Consider the following 17,624-nt stretch of genomic DNA (forward strand, 5'->3'; position numbering starts at 1 on the left):
CCCCACGGTGAAACCCAATTTGACACCACTGTTGGAGAATCACATACTTTTTACTTTTCCTTGAGTAGATTTCATACCTTTTATACCTTTAAGCAAAATAACTGTACTTGATTACAATATTTTTGTACTTTTTCCACTTTAGCCACGTAAACATCTTCAGTAAATGAACAAACTTCCGTTGTATTTTATGATATAAAACGTATTTTATTTGTCAGTACGGTACAGTAAGTCCAGTAGATGGCGATGCTTGCACCAGTAACGTCACACCGACCAAAGATAACTATACAGTAGCTCTCCACCTGTTCACAGTTTGGAATTTGTTCCCCCCTGGATATTCACAGATTTATTTTCTCAAGATAATACATTTTATTATTTTTTAAACAATAAATGAATTAATACACGTTAATATTATTTTTATTTGTGAGAAAACCCACCCACTCATTCATTCATTTTTTTTTGCAGGAAACCCGTCTCATTCACCCTAAATATGGCATACTGTACGTAACAATGTAACAGAAGTGTAAGATGCACTTTAACTTTGTTACATTCCCGCCTCAAAACATGCAGCGAGGTGTACACAAGTTAATACATGACTGGAAGTCCTGACTGGAAGTCAGGTGTGTGAGGCATATAAGCATTTAAAGGCCTTGTGTGGGTGCATCCATTGTGAGCAGAATGCTAAATATCTCGGAACATCTACTCTACTCTATATGACAAGTTCAGTACTTTGCAGATGAGTTTGACAGGTCAAATCACAAAGAATTGAAGGGAATCACATTTTATCCAGAGCACCTCGAGAATATACGGCAGGTAATGTCAGTGCAAAGTGTATTCAGTCGCAGTTTCCGATGTCGTCAAACAGACCAGACGTGTTCTTTCATTGTCGGTGTTGCAGGTTTAAAATATGATGCTTGCGTGCGATTTCATGAAACACATTGCTCAAGACAAATGAATCACCCGTCCAACACTTATAAGTCCGGTCACTTCATAAAGAACCTTTCTGCCTGTTCGTCACAAGCCGAGAGTAGCCGAGACGTGGGGGTCTTCCTCACGAAGTAATGTAATGAATCGTGTGCAAGCCCGCGGGCCGATGTTGATCACTCTGCCCATGACGGCACGCGCCTTGCGCCTTCTCATGCGAACTTCGTGTATCTCGTCTCTTTCATTCTCGTTTAAGAACCCTTCCTCAAACAAACGGTCCACCAGAGTCTCGAGGACCGCGCGTGATACTCTGTTGACGAAGCCGGTCCAGGCGTTTCTCAGATCTTCGACCGCGACGCCACGACGACGGTGCACTGCGTGTCTCAAAGGAACCTCGGCGTACCAGACGTGGCCTTCGAGGTTGTCATGCTCCCTCAGAGTCAGATGGATGGTGTCCAAGTTGTCTATTCCAAGTACTTGGAATGAATTCATGAAGTTTCTGCGAGGGCTGTCGTAAAAAGTCGCTCTATTTGGTTGAATTCGCAACAGCTCTCCTAGCGTGGTGGTCAGAATGTACTGCTGCTGTGGGACCAGGATGCATTCTGAAATGGTGTTGACAAAGCCCTCACTGGGATTGCGTCCACTCCGGATACGAATGACTTCATCCACCACCTCGTTCTCCGGCACTAACAGCACATTTAAAACGGACGGCGGCTCGGGAATGAGGAAGACCAGCACCAGCGCTTGGATCGGGAGGCGAGGCGCGTCTTCATCTCGCATGAGCCCAAAAGCCGAAAAGCCCATTATGTTGGCGATGACGTGCGTGTCGGTGGTCTCCTGAGGGGTGATCAGCTCGATGCCCTCACCTCTCACGTGAGCCACTGACAAGTGGCGGTGCCCGCCCGTGGATGGGATCTCACAATGAGGCAGGTGAAGCTGCCGCACGGACGGCTTGTCACACTGGATGTCAAAAAGCGGCCCTGCAGGCTTCTTGTGATGCTGGGCCAGTAGGCTCAGCTTCCATGGGATGGTCCCGTAACATACATCCCCCTCTCCATCCATATCGAACACCAGGCCCGTCACCGTGCACTGGTACCGGCCGGCCCTGAAGCATTGCAACCTGTAGGTTGCCTTCTCCCCCCCCAAGGTGACGTCAGGAGTAAAGTGCTCAAAGTCCTTGAGGAACATGTCGACCAAGCTGGCAGATCGGGTCAAGCTGTTGCTCTTCTCTGGTCTCAGCTCAGAGGTGCTGTGAGAACGAGGCAAGAGGCAGGCGGTTCTTCTGGATCGACTATGGGCCAAGTAGCCCACGTGAGGATAGGCTGTAACGGTGTACGTCACTGGGGGCTGCTGCACCGGTGGAGTTTCCAGCCAGACCTCGTGTGTGATGATATTGTACGGAGATGGCAGGAAAACATGTTCTGAAGTGCTGGCTGATATTTCAGGCAGTGAATTAGAACATTCATCTTGGTAAAGTGGCCCCGGGTCAGGTGGATCTTGATCGTTACTCGGCTCTGAGTTCACAAAGTCCACGATTGCTGGATTGTTACCTGGCTCTGAGGGCTGTAAGTTGTGGTTGGTTATGCATATCAGAAAATGTTTAAGCTTGTCGTAACCTTTGTAGTTCTTCATGTTCAGGGTCATCTTGCAAACCTCGCAGTGGAAGCATCCTTTGTGCCAGTTCTGGGAGGGAAAAAAAACACGCACAAACATGTCAGCTGCTATAACGGTACCGCCTGTCTGTTGATGTGTCTTTAATGTTAACTGTTGCAGTGTTTTTAACTACTGATAGGACTTCCTGAACACAAAAGGTGACAAAGTAGACACCGACCTATTTACGTTATAAAGTGCATAAAATGTCGTATTTCATCTCCGAATAATCATCATTAAAGAAAAAACATCATTTTAGCCTACTTACAGCTACAAAGGATGTTACTGTTTTATTTTTTTATTTATTGAGATCAAAGATTACAAAGTTATTTTTACATATTTAACATTAATATCTGAAAATTGAAACAAATGTGAAAAGAAATTCCTGTTAAACAGTTTCATGCACTTATGGGAGGAAAAAGTGCTCACCTTATCCAGGCAGCTCACTTTCTCCGTGGGATACACGATCTTCCTGCAACGGTCACACTGGGGGTTCATCCTCCCAAACTGTCGTGTTGATTCGGGGTAAAATGTTGCCCTGGAAGCGGATAAAGTCACCGCCGAGGCGAGCGTCGACACACCAAGAAAACCGAAGAGAGAAGAAGGGACGACCAGGAGAGTGGATGGTGCCCAGGACAGAGTGAGTGCGCCATCAGCGACAAGCCAGCAGCAGTTGGCAGAGGTACCGGAAACCGGAGGTTCATACGTCTGGCTCTCTGGCCCTTTCAGTGCAAAAGCATCACCTCACTGGCCTAATCACCTGTCAATCACAGTGTTGACAACATCCTAACTGATAAGCAGAGGTGGAAAAGTAGTACTACTACAGTACGTAGTCTTTTTGGTGTTTGTCATTTTTAAAGTAGTTTTTAGGATGTGTCGTGTGAACTACACAATACTCTTTCATAACACAGGTGTCAAACTCAAGGCCCAGGGGCCAAATTCGGACTGCCATATCATTTGATGTGGCCCGTGAAAACCTGAAAATAATGCACATCAAAAAGACACTTATTTTATTTTATTATTTTAATATTATTTTCTCATATTTGTGTATATATATATATATATGTTTTTATTTTATTAGCATTTTTTAAACTTTTTTAAAGATAGTTATAGTATATTTTTATCATTTTTAATATTGTGAAAAACAATTAAATATTTTTTGTTATTTAAATATATTGATATTATCCATCTTCTATGCCGCTTATCCTCACTAGGGTCGCGGGTATGCTGGAGCCTATCCCAGCTGACTTCGGGCGAGAGTCACCCTGCACTGGTCGCCAGCCAATCGTAGGCCACATACAGACAAACAACCATTCACACTCATGGACAATTTAGAGTCGCCAATGAACCTAACATGCATGTTTTTGGAATGTGGGAGGAAACCGGAGTACCCGGAGAAAACCCGCACACGCACGGGGAGAACATGCAAACTCCACACAGAGACCCCCAACGGAGATTTGAACCCCGACTGACTGTGTGGCCAACATGCTAACCACTAGGCCACCGTGCGTCCCTCATATTTATATTATATTAAGTTAAAACAAATGTAATCAGACACTTAATCTTTCTTGCTAAATGCATTTGTTGTCAACTTTGACAGAAAAGTTCTTACTTTTTGTCATCAAGTCATATTATATTTTATATTATAATGTTGAATAAATAATTAATAAAATTAGTTATTATTATTTGTAATAAAATTGTTCTTATTTGCATTAGACAATAGTAGGGTATGCTCAAATTTGTGCTTGGCACCTTGACGTCTTTCAGTAAGTTTGTTGGTAAAACAACACAAAGCAAACATGATAATAATCCCAATTTCCCCTTGTGGGACCAATAAAGGCACATCTTATTTTATCTTATCAAATGTGTCGTGATATCATGAGGCTATTATACATGAATATGGTTTCACAGTTACAGGTGGGCCCCTCGGGGTAACCAGAACTGCGATGCGGCCCCACGGTGAAACCCAATTTGACACCACTGTTGGAGAATCACATACTTTTTACTTTTCCTTGAGTAGATTTCATACCTTTTATACCTTTAAGCAAAATAACTGTACTTGATTACAATATTTTTGTACTTTTTCCACTTTAGCCACGTAAACATCTTCAGTAAATGAACAAACTTCCGTTGTATTTTATGATATAAAACGTATTTTATTTGTCAGTACGGTACAGTAAGTCCAGTAGATGGCGATGCTTGCACCAGTAACGTCACACCGACCAAAGATAACTATACAGTAGCTCTCCACCTGTTCACAGTTTGGAATTTGTTCCCCCCTGGATATTCACAGATTTATTTTCTCAAGATAATACATTTTATTATTTTTTAAACAATAAATGAATTAATACACGTTAATATTATTTTTATTTGTGAGAAAACCCACCCACTCATTCATTCATTTTTTTTTGCAGGAAACCCGTCTCATTCACCCTAAATATGGCATACTGTACGTAACAATGTAACAGAAGTGTAAGATGCACTTTAACTTTGTTACATTCCCGCCTCAAAACATGCAGCGAGGTGTACACAAGTTAATACATGACTGGAAGTCAGGTGTGTGAGGCATATAAGCATTTAAAGGCCTTGTGTGGGTGCATCCATTGTGAGCAGAATGCTAAATATCTCGGAACATCTACTCTACTCTATATGACAAGTTCAGTACTTTGCAGATGAGTTTGACAGGTCAAATCACAAAGAATTGAAGGGAATCACATTTTATCCAGAGCACCTCGAGAATATACGGCAGGTAATGTCAGTGCAAAGTGTATTCAGTCGCAGTTTCCGATGTCGTCAAACAGACCAGACGTGTTCTTTCATTGTCGGTGTTGCAGGTTTAAAATATGATGCTTGCGTGCGATTTCATGAAACACATTGCTCAAGACAAATGAATCACCCGTCCAACACTTATAAGTCCGGTCACTTCATAAAGAACCTTTCTGCCTGTTCGTCACAAGCCGAGAGTAGCCGAGACGTGGGGGTCTTCCTCACGAAGTAATGTAATGAATCGTGTGCAAGCCCGCGGGCCGATGTTGATCACTCTGCCCATGACGGCACGCGCCTTGCGCCTTCTCATGCGAACTTCGTGTATCTCGTCTCTTTCATTCTCGTTTAAGAACCCTTCCTCAAACAAACGGTCCACCAGAGTCTCGAGGACCGCGCGTGATACTCTGTTGACGAAGCCGGTCCAGGCGTTTCTCAGATCTTCGACCGCGACGCCACGACGACGGTGCACTGCGTGTCTCAAAGGAACCTCGGCGTACCAGACGTGGCCTTCGAGGTTGTCATGCTCCCTCAGAGTCAGATGGATGGTGTCCAAGTTGTCTATTCCAAGTACTTGGAATGAATTCATGAAGTTTCTGCGAGGGCTGTCGTAAAAAGTCGCTCTATTTGGTTGAATTCGCAACAGCTCTCCTAGCGTGGTGGTCAGAATGTACTGCTGCTGTGGGACCAGGATGCATTCTGAAATGGTGTTGACAAAGCCCTCACTGGGATTGCGTCCACTCCGGATACGAATGACTTCATCCACCACCTCGTTCTCCGGCACTAACAGCACATTTAAAACGGACGGCGGCTCGGGAATGAGGAAGACCAGCACCAGCGCTTGGATCGGGAGGCGAGGCGCGTCTTCATCTCGCATGAGCCCAAAAGCCGAAAAGCCCATTATGTTGGCGATGACGTGCGTGTCGGTGGTCTCCTGAGGGGTGATCAGCTCGATGCCCTCACCTCTCACGTGAGCCACTGACAAGTGGCGGTGCCCGCCCGTGGATGGGATCTCACAATGAGGCAGGTGAAGCTGCCGCACGGACGGCTTGTCACACTGGATGTCAAAAAGCGGCCCTGCAGGCTTCTTGTGATGCTGGGCCAGTAGGCTCAGCTTCCATGGGATGGTCCCGTAACATACATCCCCCTCTCCATCCATATCGAACACCAGGCCCGTCACCGTGCACTGGTACCGGCCGGCCCTGAAGCATTGCAACCTGTAGGTTGCCTTCTCCCCCCCCAAGGTGACGTCAGGAGTAAAGTGCTCAAAGTCCTTGAGGAACATGTCGACCAAGCTGGCAGATCGGGTCAAGCTGTTGCTCTTCTCTGGTCTCAGCTCAGAGGTGCTGTGAGAACGAGGCAAGAGGCAGGCGGTTCTTCTGGATCGACTATGGGCCAAGTAGCCCACGTGAGGATAGGCTGTAACGGTGTACGTCACTGGGGGCTGCTGCACCGGTGGAGTTTCCAGCCAGACCTCGTGTGTGATGATATTGTACGGAGATGGCAGGAAAACATGTTCTGAAGTGCTGGCTGATATTTCAGGCAGTGAATTAGAACATTCATCTTGGTAAAGTGGCCCCGGGTCAGGTGGATCTTGATCGTTACTCGGCTCTGAGTTCACAAAGTCCACGATTGCTGGATTGTTACCTGGCTCTGAGGGCTGTAAGTTGTGGTTGGTTATGCATATCAGAAAATGTTTAAGCTTGTCGTAACCTTTGTAGTTCTTCATGTTCAGGGTCATCTTGCAAACCTCGCAGTGGAAGCATCCTTTGTGCCAGTTCTGGGAGGGAAAAAAAACACGCACAAACATGTCAGCTGCTATAACGGTACCGCCTGTCTGTTGATGTGTCTTTAATGTTAACTGTTGCAGTGTTTTTAACTACTGATAGGACTTCCTGAACACAAAAGGTGACAAAGTAGACACCGACCTATTTACGTTATAAAGTGCATAAAATGTCGTATTTCATCTCCGAATAATCATCATTAAAGAAAAAACATCATTTTAGCCTACTTACAGCTACAAAGGATGTTACTGTTTTATTTTTTTATTTATTGAGATCAAAGATTACAAAGTTATTTTTACATATTTAACATTAATATCTGAAAATTGAAACAAATGTGAAAAGAAATTCCTGTTAAACAGTTTCATGCACTTATGGGAGGAAAAAGTGCTCACCTTATCCAGGCAGCTCACTTTCTCCGTGGGATACACGATCTTCCTGCAACGGTCACACTGGGGGTTCATCCTCCCAAACTGTCGTGTTGATTCGGGGTAAAATGTTGCCCTGGAAGCGGATAAAGTCACCGCCGAGGCGAGCGTCGACACACCAAGAAAACCGAAGAGAGAAGAAGGGACGACCAGGAGAGTGGATGGTGCCCAGGACAGAGTGAGTGCGCCATCAGCGACAAGCCAGCAGCAGTTGGCAGAGGTACCGGAAACCGGAGGTTCATACGTCTGGCTCTCTGGCCCTTTCAGTGCAAAAGCATCACCTCACTGGCCTAATCACCTGTCAATCACAGTGTTGACAACATCCTAACTGATAAGCAGAGGTGGAAAAGTAGTACTACTACAGTACGTAGTCTTTTTGGTGTTTGTCATTTTTAAAGTAGTTTTTAGGATGTGTCGTGTGAACTACACAATACTCTTTCATAACACAGGTGTCAAACTCAAGGCCCAGGGGCCAAATTCGGACTGCCATATCATTTGATGTGGCCCGTGAAAACCTGAAAATAATGCACATCAAAAAGACACTTATTTTATTTTATTATTTTAATATTATTTTCTCATATTTGTGTATATATATATATATATGTTTTTATTTTATTAGCATTTTTTAAACTTTTTTAAAGATAGTTATAGTATATTTTTTATCATTTTTAATATTGTGAAAAACAATTAAATATTTTTTGTTATTTAAATATATTGATATTATCCATCTTCTATGCCGCTTATCCTCACTAGGGTCGCGGGTATGCTGGAGCCTATCCCAGCTGACTTCGGGCGAGAGTCACCCTGCACTGGTCGCCAGCCAATCGTAGGCCACATACAGACAAACAACCATTCACACTCATGGACAATTTAGAGTCGCCAATGAACCTAACATGCATGTTTTTGGAATGTGGGAGGAAACCGGAGTACCCGGAGAAAACCCGCACACGCACGGGGAGAACATGCAAACTCCACACAGAGACCCCCAACGGAGATTTGAACCCCGACTGACTGTGTGGCCAACATGCTAACCACTAGGCCACCGTGCGTCCCTCATATTTATATTATATTAAGTTAAAACAAATGTAATCAGACACTTAATCTTTCTTGCTAAATGCATTTGTTGTCAACTTTGACAGAAAAGTTCTTACTTTTTGTCATCAAGTCATATTATATTTTATATTATAATGTTGAATAAATAATTAATAAAATTAGTTATTATTATTTGTAATAAAATTGTTCTTATTTGCATTAGACAATAGTAGGGTATGCTCAAATTTGTGCTTGGCACCTTGACGTCTTTCAGTAAGTTTGTTGGTAAAACAACACAAAGCAAACATGATAATAATCCCAATTTCCCCTTGTGGGACCAATAAAGGCACATCTTATTTTATCTTATCAAATGTGTCGTGATATCATGAGGCTATTATACATGAATATGGTTTCACAGTTACAGGTGGGCCCCTCGGGGTAACCAGAACTGCGATGCGGCCCCACGGTGAAACCCAATTTGACACCACTGTTGGAGAATCACATACTTTTTACTTTTCCTTGAGTAGATTTCATACCTTTTATACCTTTAAGCAAAATAACTGTACTTGATTACAATATTTTTGTACTTTTTCCACTTTAGCCACGTAAACATCTTCAGTAAATGAACAAACTTCCGTTGTATTTTATGATATAAAACGTATTTTATTTGTCAGTACGGTACAGTAAGTCCAGTAGATGGCGATGCTTGCACCAGTAACGTCACACCGACCAAAGATAACTATACAGTAGCTCTCCACCTGTTCACAGTTTGGAATTTGTTCCCCCCTGGATATTCACAGATTTATTTTCTCAAGATAATACATTTTATTATTTTTTAAACAATAAATGAATTAATACACGTTAATATTATTTTTATTTGTGAGAAAACCCACCCACTCATTCATTCATTTTTTTTTGCAGGAAACCCGTCTCATTCACCCTAAATATGGCATACTGTACGTAACAATGTAACAGAAGTGTAAGATGCACTTTAACTTTGTTACATTCCCGCCTCAAAACATGCAGCGAGGTGTACACAAGTTAATACATGACTGGAAGTCAGGTGTGTGAGGCATATAAGCATTTAAAGGCCTTGTGTGGGTGCATCCATTGTGAGCAGAATGCTAAATATCTCGGAACATCTACTCTACTCTATATGACAAGTTCAGTACTTTGCAGATGAGTTTGACAGGTCAAATCACAAAGAATTGAAGGGAATCACATTTTATCCAGAGCACCTCGAGAATATACGGCAGGTAATGTCAGTGCAAAGTGTATTCAGTCGCAGTTTCCGATGTCGTCAAACAGACCAGACGTGTTCTTTCATTGTCGGTGTTGCAGGTTTAAAATATGATGCTTGCGTGCGATTTCATGAAACACATTGCTCAAGACAAATGAATCACCCGTCCAACACTTATAAGTCCGGTCACTTCATAAAGAACCTTTCTGCCTGTTCGTCACAAGCCGAGAGTAGCCGAGACGTGGGGGTCTTCCTCACGAAGTAATGTAATGAATCGTGTGCAAGCCCGCGGGCCGATGTTGATCACTCTGCCCATGACGGCACGCGCCTTGCGCCTTCTCATGCGAACTTCGTGTATCTCGTCTCTTTCATTCTCGTTTAAGAACCCTTCCTCAAACAAACGGTCCACCAGAGTCTCGAGGACCGCGCGTGATACTCTGTTGACGAAGCCGGTCCAGGCGTTTCTCAGATCTTCGACCACGACGCCACGACGACGGTGCACTGCGTGTCTCAAAGGAACCTCGGCGTACCAGACGTGGCCTTCGAGGTTGTCATGCTCCCTCAGAGTCAGATGGATGGTGTCCAAGTTGTCTATTCCAAGTACTTGGAATGAATTCATGAAGTTTCTGCGAGGGCTGTCGTAAAAAGTCGCTCTATTTGGTTGAATTCGCAACAGCTCTCCTAGCGTGGTGGTCAGAATGTACTGCTGCTGTGGGACCAGGATGCATTCTGAAATGGTGTTGACAAAGCCCTCACTGGGATTGCGTCCACTCCGGATACGAATGACTTCATCCACCACCTCGTTCTCCGGCACTAACAGCACATTTAAAACGGACGGCGGCTCGGGAATGAGGAAGACCAGCACCAGCGCTTGGATCGGGAGGCGAGGCGCGTCTTCATCTCGCATGAGCCCAAAAGCCGAAAAGCCCATTATGTTGGCGATGACGTGCGTGTCGGTGGTCTCCTGAGGGGTGATCAGCTCGATGCCCTCACCTCTCACGTGAGCCACTGACAAGTGGCGGTGCCCGCCCGTGGATGGGATCTCACAATGAGGCAGGTGAAGCTGCCGCACGGACGGCTTGTCACACTGGATGTCAAAAAGCGGCCCTGCAGGCTTCTTGTGATGCTGGGCCAGTAGGCTCAGCTTCCATGGGATGGTCCCGTAACATACATCCCCCTCTCCATCCATATCGAACACCAGGCCCGTCACCGTGCACTGGTACCGGCCGGCCCTGAAGCATTGCAACCTGTAGGTTGCCTTCTCCCCCCCCAAGGTGACGTCAGGAGTAAAGTGCTCAAAGTCCTTGAGGAACATGTCGACCAAGCTGGCAGATCGGGTCAAGCTGTTGCTCTTCTCTGGTCTCAGCTCAGAGGTGCTGTGAGAACGAGGCAAGAGGCAGGCGGTTCTTCTGGATCGACTATGGGCCAAGTAGCCCACGTGAGGATAGGCTGTAACGGTGTACGTCACTGGGGGCTGCTGCACCGGTGGAGTTTCCAGCCAGACCTCGTGTGTGATGATATTGTACGGAGATGGCAGGAAAACATGTTCTGAAGTGCTGGCTGATATTTCAGGCAGTGAATTAGAACATTCATCTTGGTAAAGTGGCCCCGGGTCAGGTGGATCTTGATCGTTACTCGGCTCTGAGTTCACAAAGTCCACGATTGCTGGATTGTTACCTGGCTCTGAGGGCTGTAAGTTGTGGTTGGTTATGCATATCAGAAAATGTTTAAGCTTGTCGTAACCTTTGTAGTTCTTCATGTTCAGGGTCATCTTGCAAACCTCGCAGTGGAAGCATCCTTTGTGCCAGTTCTGGGAGGGAAAAAAAACACGCACAAACATGTCAGCTGCTATAACGGTACCGCCTGTCTGTTGATGTGTCTTTAATGTTAACTGTTGCAGTGTTTTTAACTACTGATAGGACTTCCTGAACACAAAAGGTGACAAAGTAGACACCGACCTATTTACGTTATAAAGTGCATAAAATGTCGTATTTCATCTCCGAATAATCATCATTAAAGAAAAAACATCATTTTAGCCTACTTACAGCTACAAAGGATGTTACTGTTTTATTTTTTTATTTATTGAGATCAAAGATTACAAAGTTATTTTTACATATTTAACATTAATATCTGAAAATTGAAACAAATGTGAAAAGAAATTCCTGTTAAACAGTTTCATGCACTTATGGGAGGAAAAAGTGCTCACCTTATCCAGGCAGCTCACTTTCTCCGTGGGATACACGATCTTCCTGCAACGGTCACACTGGGGGTTCATCCTCCCAAACTGTCGTGTTGATTCGGGGTAAAATGTTGCCCTGGAAGCGGATAAAGTCACCGCCGAGGCGAGCGTCGACACACCAAGAAAACCGAAGAGAGAAGAAGGGACGACCAGGAGAGTGGATGGTGCCCAGGACAGAGTGAGTGCGCCATCAGCGACAAGCCAGCAGCAGTTGGCAGAGGTACCGGAAACCGGAGGTTCATACGTCTGGCTCTCTGGCCCTTTCAGTGCAAAAGCATCACCTCACTGGCCTAATCACCTGTCAATCACAGTGTTGACAACATCCTAACTGATAAGCAGAGGTGGAAAAGTAGTACTACTACAGTACGTAGTCTTTTTGGTGTTTGTCATTTTTAAAGTAGTTTTTAGGATGTGTCGTGTGAACTACACAATACTCTTTCATAACACAGGTGTCAAACTCAAGGCCCAGGGGCCAAATTCGGACTGCCATATCATTTGATGTGGCCCGTGAAAACCTGAAAATAATGCACATCAAAAAGACACTTATTTTATTTTATTATTTTAATATTATTTTCTCATATTTGTGTATATATATATATATATGTTTTTATTTTATTAGCATTTTTTAAACTTTTTTAAAGATAGTTATAGTATATTTTTTATCATTTTTAATATTGTGAAAAACAATTAAATATTTTTTGTTATTTAAATATATTGATATTATCCATCTTCTATGCCGCTTATCCTCACTAGGGTCGCGGGTATGCTGGAGCCTATCCCAGCTGACTTCGGGCGAGAGTCACCCTGCACTGGTCGCCAGCCAATCGTAGGCCACATACAGACAAACAACCATTCACACTCATGGACAATTTAGAGTCGCCAATGAACCTAACATGCATGTTTTTGGAATGTGGGAGGAAACCGGAGTACCCGGAGAAAACCCGCACACGCACGGGGAGAACATGCAAACTCCACACAGAGACCCCCAACGGAGATTTGAACCCCGACTGACTGTGTGGCCAACATGCTAACCACTAGGCCACCGTGCGTCCCTCATATTTATATTATATTAAGTTAAAACAAATGTAATCAGACACTTAATCTTTCTTGCTAAATGCATTTGTTGTCAACTTTGACAGAAAAGTTCTTACTTTTTGTCATCAAGTCATATTATATTTTATATTATAATGTTGAATAAATAATTAATAAAATTAGTTATTATTTGTAATAAAATTGTTCTTATTTGCATTAGACAATAGTAGGGTATGCTCAAATTTGTGCTTGGCACCTTGACGTCTTTCAGTAAGTTTGTTGGTAAAACAACACAAAGCAAACATGATAATAATCCCAATTTCCCCTTGTGGGACCAATAAAGGCACATCTTATTTTATCTTATCAAATGTGTCGTGATATCATGAGGCTATTATACATGAATATGGTTTCACAGTTACAGGTGGGCCCCTCGGGGTAACCAGAACTGCGATGCGGCCCCACGGTGAAACCCAATTTGACACCACTGTTGGAGAATCACATACTTTTTACTTTTCCTTGAGTAGATTTCATACCTTTTATACCTTTAAGCAAAATAACTGTACTTGATTACAATATTTTTGTACTTTTTCCACTTTAGCCACGTAAACATCTTCAGTAAATGAACAAACTTCCGTTGTATTTTATGATATAAAACGTATTTTATTTGTCAGTACGGTACAGTAAGTCCAGTAGATGGCGATGCTTGCACCAGTAACGTCACACCGACCAAAGATAACTATACAGTAGCTCTCCACCTGTTCACAGTTTGGAATTTGTTCCCCCCTGGATATTCACAGATTTATTTTCTCAAGATAATACATTTTATTATTTTTTAAACAATAAATGAATTAATACACGTTAATATTATTTTTATTTGTGAGAAAACCCACCCACTCATTCATTCATTTTTTTTTGCAGGAAACCCGTCTCATTCACCCTAAATATGGCATACTGTACGTAACAATGTAACAGAAGTGTAAGATGCACTTTAACTTTGTTACATTCCCGCCTCAAAACATGCAGCGAGGTGTACACAAGTTAATACATGACTGGAAGTCCTGACTGGAAGTCAGGTGTGTGAGGCATATAAGCATTTAAAGGCCTTGTGTGGGTGCATCCATTGTGAGCAGAATGCTAAATATCTCGGAACATCTACTCTACTCTATATGACAAGTTCAGTACTTTGCAGATGAGTTTGACAGGTCAAATCACAAAGAATTGAAGGGAATCACATTTTATCCAGAGCACCTCGAGAATATACGGCAGGTAATGTCAGTGCAAAGTGTATTCAGTCGCAGTTTCCGATGTCGTCAAACAGACCAGACGTGTTCTTTCATTGTCGGTGTTGCAGGTTTAAAATATGATGCTTGCGTGCGATTTCATGAAACACATTGCTCAAGACAAATGAATCACCCGTCCAACACTTATAAGTCCGGTCACTTCATAAAGAACCTTTCTGCCTGTTCGTCACAAGCCGAGAGTAGCCGAGACGTGGGGGTCTTCCTCACGAAGTAATGTAATGAATCGTGTGCAAGCCCGCGGGCCGATGTTGATCACTCTGCCCATGACGGCACGCGCCTTGCGCCTTCTCATGCGAACTTCGTGTATCTCGTCTCTTTCATTCTCGTTTAAGAACCCTTCCTCAAACAAACGGTCCACCAGAGTCTCGAGGACCGCGCGTGATACTCTGTTGACGAAGCCGGTCCAGGCGTTTCTCAGATCTTCGACCGCGACGCCACGACGACGGTGCACTGCGTGTCTCAAAGGAACCTCGGCGTACCAGACGTGGCCTTCGAGGTTGTCATGCTCCCTCAGAGTCAGATGGATGGTGTCCAAGTTGTCTATTCCAAGTACTTGGAATGAATTCATGAAGTTTCTGCGAGGGCTGTCGTAAAAAGTCGCTCTATTTGGTTGAATTCGCAACAGCTCTCCTAGCGTGGTGGTCAGAATGTACTGCTGCTGTGGGACCAGGATGCATTCTGAAATGGTGTTGACAAAGCCCTCACTGGGATTGCGTCCACTCCGGATACGAATGACTTCATCCACCACCTCGTTCTCCGGCACTAACAGCACATTTAAAACGGACGGCGGCTCGGGAATGAGGAAGACCAGCACCAGCGCTTGGATCGGGAGGCGAGGCGCGTCTTCATCTCGCATGAGCCCAAAAGCCGAAAAGCCCATTATGTTGGCGATGACGTGCGTGTCGGTGGTCTCCTGAGGGGTGATCAGCTCGATGCCCTCACCTCTCACGTGAGCCACTGACAAGTGGCGGTGCCCGCCCGTGGATGGGATCTCACAATGAGGCAGGTGAAGCTGCCGCACGGACGGCTTGTCACACTGGATGTCAAAAAGCGGCCCTGCAGGCTTCTTGTGATGCTGGGCCAGTAGGCTCAGCTTCCATGGGATGGTCCCGTAACATACATCCCCCTCTCCATCCATATCGAACACCAGGCCCGTCACCGTGCACTGGTACCGGCCGGCCCTGAAGCATTGCAACCTGTAGGTTGCCTTCTCCCCCCCCAAGGTGACGTCAGGAGTAAAGTGCTCAAAGTCCTTGAGGAACATGTCGACCAAGCTGGCAGATCGGGTCAAGCTGTTGCTCTTCTCTGGTCTCAGCTCAGAGGTGCTGTGAGAACGAGGCAAGAGGCAGGCGGTTCTTCTGGATCGACTATGGGCCAAGTAGCCCACGTGAGGATAGGCTGTAACGGTGTACGTCACTGGGGGCTGCTGCACCGGTGGAGTTTCCAGCCAGACCTCGTGTGTGATGATATTGTACGGAGATGGCAGGAAAACATGTTCTGAAGTGCTGGCTGATATTTCAGGCAGTGAATTAGAACATTCATCTTGGTAAAGTGGCCCCGGGTCAGGTGGATCTTGATCGTTACTCGGCTCTGAGTTCACAAAGTCCACGATTGCTGGATTGTTACCTGGCTCTGAGGGCTGTAAGTTGTGGTTGGTTATGCATATCAGAAAATGTTTAAGCTTGTCGTAACCTTTGTAGTTCTTCATGTTCAGGGTCATCTTGCAAACCTCGCAGTGGAAGCATCCTTTGTGCCAGTTCTGGGAGGGAAAAAAAACACGCACAAACATGTCAGCTGCTATAACGGTACCGCCTGTCTGTTGATGTGTCTTTAATGTTAACTGTTGCAGTGTTTTTAACTACTGATAGGACTTCCTGAACACAAAAGGTGACAAAGTAGACACCGACCTATTTACGTTATAAAGTGCATAAAATGTCGTATTTCATCTCCGAATAATCATCATTAAAGAAAAAACATCATTTTAGCCTACTTACAGCTACAAAGGATGTTACTGTTTTATTTTTTTATTTATTGAGATCAAAGATTACAAAGTTATTTTTACATATTTAACATTAATATCTGAAAATTGAAACAAATGTGAAAAGAAATTCCTGTTAAACAGTTTCATGCACTTATGGGAGGAAAAAGTGCTCACCTTATCCAGGCAGCTCACTTTCTCCGTGGGATACACGATCTTCCTGCAACGGTCACACTGGGGGTTCATCCTCCCAAACTGTCGTGTTGATTCGGGGTAAAATGTTGCCCTGGAAGCGGATAAAGTCACCGCCGAGGCGAGCGTCGACACACCAAGAAAACCGAAGAGAGAAGAAGGGACGACCAGGAGAGTGGATGGTGCCCAGGACAGAGTGAGTGCGCCATCAGCGACAAGCCAGCAGCAGTTGGCAGAGGTACCGGAAACCGGAGGTTCATACGTCTGGCTCTCTGGCCCTTTCAGTGCAAAAGCATCACCTCACTGGCCTAATCACCTGTCAATCACAGTGTTGACAACATCCTAACTGATAAGCAGAGGTGGAAAAGTAGTACTACTACAGTACGTAGTCTTTTTGGTGTTTGTCATTTTTAAAGTAGTTTTTAGGATGTGTCGTGTGAACTACACAATACTCTTTCATAACACAGGTGTCAAACTCAAGGCCCAGGGGCCAAATTCGGACTGCCATATCATTTGATGTGGCCCGTGAAAACCTGAAAATAATGCACATCAAAAAGACACTTATTTTATTTTATTATTTTAATATTATTTTCTCATATTTGTGTATATATATATATATATGTTTTTATTTTATTAGCATTTTTTAAACTTTTTTAAAGATAGTTATAGTATATTTTTATCATTTTTAATATTGTGAAAAACAATTAAATATTTTTTGTTATTTAAATATATTGATATTATCCATCTTCTATGCCGCTTATCCTCACTAGGGTCGCGGGTATGCTGGAGCCTATCCCAGCTGACTTCGGGCGAGAGTCACCCTGCACTGGTCGCCAGCCAATCGTAGGCCACATACAGACAAACAACCATTCACACTCATGGACAATTTAGAGTCGCCAATGAACCTAACATGCATGTTTTTGGAATGTGGGAGGAAACCGGAGTACCCGGAGAAAACCCGCACACGCACGGGGAGAACATGCAAACTCCACACAGAGACCCCCAACGGAGATTTGAACCCCGACTGACTGTGTGGCCAACATGCTAACCACTAGGCCACCGTGCGT

The 17,624-nt window shown here is 44.2% G+C and overlaps 4 protein-coding genes across 4 annotated transcripts; all 4 read right to left on the reverse strand.

The window, feature by feature from the left end:
- Nucleotides 1–165: 165 nt before the first annotated feature.
- On the reverse strand, nt 166–3,252 carry LOC129174102 (uncharacterized). Its single transcript, XM_054765715.1, has 2 exons — nt 3,001–3,252; nt 166–2,604 (listed from the first exon to the last, which is right to left on the reverse strand). The coding sequence occupies exons 1-2, from the start codon at nt 3,067–3,069 to the stop codon at nt 1,012–1,014; spliced, it is 1,662 nt and encodes a 553-aa protein (XP_054621690.1). The 5' UTR covers nt 3,070–3,252; the 3' UTR covers nt 166–1,011.
- A 1,434-nt stretch (nt 3,253–4,686) lies between these two features.
- On the reverse strand, nt 4,687–7,762 carry LOC129174111 (uncharacterized). The gene is made up of 2 exons (XM_054765730.1): nt 7,511–7,762; nt 4,687–7,114 (listed from the first exon to the last, which is right to left on the reverse strand). The coding sequence occupies exons 1-2, from the start codon at nt 7,577–7,579 to the stop codon at nt 5,522–5,524; spliced, it is 1,662 nt and encodes a 553-aa protein (XP_054621705.1). The 5' UTR covers nt 7,580–7,762; the 3' UTR covers nt 4,687–5,521.
- Nucleotides 7,763–9,194: 1,432 nt separating this feature from the next.
- Nucleotides 9,195–12,273, reverse strand: LOC129174112 (uncharacterized). The gene is made up of 2 exons (XM_054765731.1): nt 12,022–12,273; nt 9,195–11,625 (listed from the first exon to the last, which is right to left on the reverse strand). Exons 1-2 carry the CDS (start codon nt 12,088–12,090, stop codon nt 10,033–10,035), a joined length of 1,662 nt encoding a protein of 553 aa, XP_054621706.1. The 5' UTR covers nt 12,091–12,273; the 3' UTR covers nt 9,195–10,032.
- Nucleotides 12,274–13,707: 1,434 nt separating this feature from the next.
- On the reverse strand, nt 13,708–16,794 carry LOC129174114 (uncharacterized). Its single transcript, XM_054765733.1, has 2 exons — nt 16,543–16,794; nt 13,708–16,146 (listed from the first exon to the last, which is right to left on the reverse strand). The coding sequence occupies exons 1-2, from the start codon at nt 16,609–16,611 to the stop codon at nt 14,554–14,556; spliced, it is 1,662 nt and encodes a 553-aa protein (XP_054621708.1). The 5' UTR covers nt 16,612–16,794; the 3' UTR covers nt 13,708–14,553.
- Nucleotides 16,795–17,624: the final 830 nt, after the last annotated feature.

This window comes from Dunckerocampus dactyliophorus, chromosome 21 (assembly GCF_027744805.1).
Source record: "Dunckerocampus dactyliophorus isolate RoL2022-P2 chromosome 21, RoL_Ddac_1.1, whole genome shotgun sequence".
Lineage (NCBI taxonomy): Eukaryota > Metazoa > Chordata > Actinopteri > Syngnathiformes > Syngnathidae > Dunckerocampus > Dunckerocampus dactyliophorus.

Excerpts from the sequence above, each read along its gene's own strand:
- LOC129174102 (XM_054765715.1), bottom strand. The coding sequence starts at position 3,069 with ATGAACCCCCAGTGTGACCGTTGCAGGAAGATCGTGTATCCCACGGAG. Across the intron at positions 2,605-3,000 it reads AAGTGAGCTGCCTGGATAAG|AACTGGCACAAAGGATGCTT; the intron begins GTGAGCACTTTT and ends TTTCCCTCCCAG.
- LOC129174114 (XM_054765733.1), bottom strand. The coding sequence starts at position 16,611 with ATGAACCCCCAGTGTGACCGTTGCAGGAAGATCGTGTATCCCACGGAG. Across the intron at positions 16,147-16,542 it reads AAGTGAGCTGCCTGGATAAG|AACTGGCACAAAGGATGCTT; the intron begins GTGAGCACTTTT and ends TTTCCCTCCCAG.
- LOC129174112 (XM_054765731.1), bottom strand. The coding sequence starts at position 12,090 with ATGAACCCCCAGTGTGACCGTTGCAGGAAGATCGTGTATCCCACGGAG. Across the intron at positions 11,626-12,021 it reads AAGTGAGCTGCCTGGATAAG|AACTGGCACAAAGGATGCTT; the intron begins GTGAGCACTTTT and ends TTTCCCTCCCAG.
- LOC129174111 (XM_054765730.1), bottom strand. The coding sequence starts at position 7,579 with ATGAACCCCCAGTGTGACCGTTGCAGGAAGATCGTGTATCCCACGGAG. Across the intron at positions 7,115-7,510 it reads AAGTGAGCTGCCTGGATAAG|AACTGGCACAAAGGATGCTT; the intron begins GTGAGCACTTTT and ends TTTCCCTCCCAG.